Raw genomic sequence first — 2,620 nt, forward strand, 5'->3', positions numbered from 1 at the left:
AGGTAGTAAAACGAATACTTCATTACTAAATAAAACAGTCATAACAAAAAAAAACAAAAAAAAAGTAATGCGAATGACTTGTAGATAGTCTTATTTCTATTTAAAATATCAGAAAAATCTGCTTTTTAAATTGTAGTGAATTGTGTAAATAGCATATAAGCCAGTTAACAACTACGTTACGATCACTACAAAATCACATTTTTAATTCAAAATCGTAAATAAATTTTTTTCCAGCATTATATTTCGTTTCTAAATAATATCATTGCTTTTATATATAGTACACTAAAATCTGGTACTACGTTCAATTTTAAATTTGCTTGGAATTAATGATAACTGCATTTTTAATCCCAAACTTGAATTTGATTTATTGGTGTAACTATCCCATTTTAAAATTTTAACAGCATTGCACAAAATCTTACATTTGGAACACTTAAACATAAATCCCCCCCCCCCGCTATTCAAAAAAAATCCCTATAATTTACCCTAGTAAAATTTTGGGCATAATGTGAAGTGAAGTAACTTCAACTTTTCCTCTCAGGCGCTTCGTCCAATGTTTGTTTAGATCGTGCGCAATGTGATTGGAACATCAACTGGTTTGTCTTGTTTTTAATTAAAATGTTTTGAAAAGGAGGAAGTTAGACTCGTATAATAATAAACAGTAAATTTCGAAAAACAGCGCAAAGTAAAGAAGTAACTTAAACTCGAATTTTCCAAATATAATTTGTTGTATTGTATCATTGTATTTTACATTAAAGTGCTGCGCAACTCTTAAGAAGTAAATTGTAATAAAAATTTGGCGAATTTAGTTCTTTCTGCTTCTTTCAAAAATCCTAAAATCTTAACTTTAGCAGAATTATACCTATTTAATATGTCCGAAAATAGATATAATAAACAAACATTTAACCGCGAAGTTAGAAGTGAACTTCGCTTACAGGCGAGAAATAGTGCTGCAAATAGTAAATCTTCATTTGAACTCAAACCCGAAAACGAACTTCGTATAGTAGTTGGAAAAAATTCTGATGTTAAAATAGAACTCTCCAGTGGTCTGGCTGAGATATATGGGTCTGAAATGGAACTAAATAAAAAGTATTTTTTGTCACCAAATTCTTTTATTGCTGTATTCACTTGGCATGGTTGTGTTATAAAACTAAGTGGAAAACCTGAAGATGCTTATATTATAACCAACACTCAAATGATTCTCAATGTAGTGCTTCATGCTTCTTTAGAAGAACACAGGCTTCAAGCTGTAGCTGAAAACAAGAAAGGGCCTGTTATATTTATTGTTGGCCCAAATGATGTTAATAGAAATGCATTATGTCGATTGTTGCTTAATTATGCTGTTCGACTGGGACGATGTCCTTTATTTATAGATCTTGATGTAGGACAGAATTCCATTTCCCTTCCAAGTACCATTGGGATCCTCACTGTTAAGAAACCTTCCGATATAGTTTCTGGTTTCGATGACCATGCTGTTCAAGTCTACCAGTATGGATATAGGAGTCCATGGCAAAAAATGAGGTTGTATTCTCTTCTAGTGCAAAGACTTAGTCAAATTATTCAATCACGTCTGAGACGGGCAAACCAAAATGTCAGAACTTCTGGTGTGATTATTAATGGCTGTGACTGGTCAAAAAGTGAAATCTTACATCATGGATATGCTGCCATCACTCTTGTAGCTATGAATTTTGAAATTGATATTTTATGTGTGCTGCAGGAAGAGCCTTTGTACTTACAATTAAAAAAAGACATGCCCTCAAGAGTGAATGTCATTTTTATTCCCAAAATGGAGGGTGATGTTGAAAGAAATAGGTATGAAAAAAGTGAGGACAGAGAAGCTTGTATTCGTAAATATTTCTATGGACCTATTAATCAGGTTCAACCTTTTACATTTGAAATTAAATATTCAGATATAAAAGTATTTAAAGTTCAAGCTAGACCAATAAACAGGTACTCTTATGCGCTGGATGATATAAAGCAAGATGATCTTGAACTTATGCCTGTACTTCTTAGCCCAAAATTAATCGATCAAATTCTTGGATTGAGTTCTGCTGATGATGAGCATGAAGATATAATATATATGCCAGTGATTGGCTTCATTTGCATCACTGGTGTAGATATTGCAAGAAATAGAATTAGAGTTTTATCTCCTCAGCCTAGTCCTCTTAAAAAGAAAATTTTTTTATTGGGAGAAACCAGAATTAAGAAATGCCATTAATGTTCTATGGCAGGGTTATTTCTCAGTTTTAATGTTTGTAGAGCAAGAAACAGAAATTTCACCTTTTTGATTTTAACTTGGTCATTATTAATTTTTTTTAAATTCTGCATTTTATATCATATTTTCTAACAGCATTAAAAATTTTAATTCTAAATATTGAAATATTAATGAACAGCATTAAATAGTTAGATGAATGATGGCAGTTTTTAGAATATATATATATATATATATGTATTCTAAACATCTTAATATTCTATATATATATATATAATTGTTGGTATATATAAGATTCTTTACAACTGTATTCAATTCATCGTACAGAATGGTAAAGTAAGTAATAAATAAACAATTAATATTTTCTTATTTGGTAATTTTTTTCAATATGTGGTATTTATCTAATTAATA

The 2,620-nt window shown here is 30.3% G+C and overlaps 1 protein-coding gene across 1 annotated transcript; it reads left to right on the top strand.

Annotated features, from left to right (window-relative positions):
• The first annotated feature begins 868 nt into the window (after positions 1–868).
• On the top strand, positions 869–2,215 carry LOC129974968 (polyribonucleotide 5'-hydroxyl-kinase Clp1-like). Its single transcript, XM_056087797.1, has one exon. The coding sequence runs from the start codon at positions 869–871 to the stop codon at positions 2,213–2,215; it is 1,347 nt and encodes a 448-aa protein (XP_055943772.1).
• Positions 2,216–2,620: the final 405 nt, after the last annotated feature.

Source organism: Argiope bruennichi, chromosome 1 (assembly GCF_947563725.1).
Source record: "Argiope bruennichi chromosome 1, qqArgBrue1.1, whole genome shotgun sequence".
Lineage (NCBI taxonomy): Eukaryota > Metazoa > Arthropoda > Arachnida > Araneae > Araneidae > Argiope > Argiope bruennichi.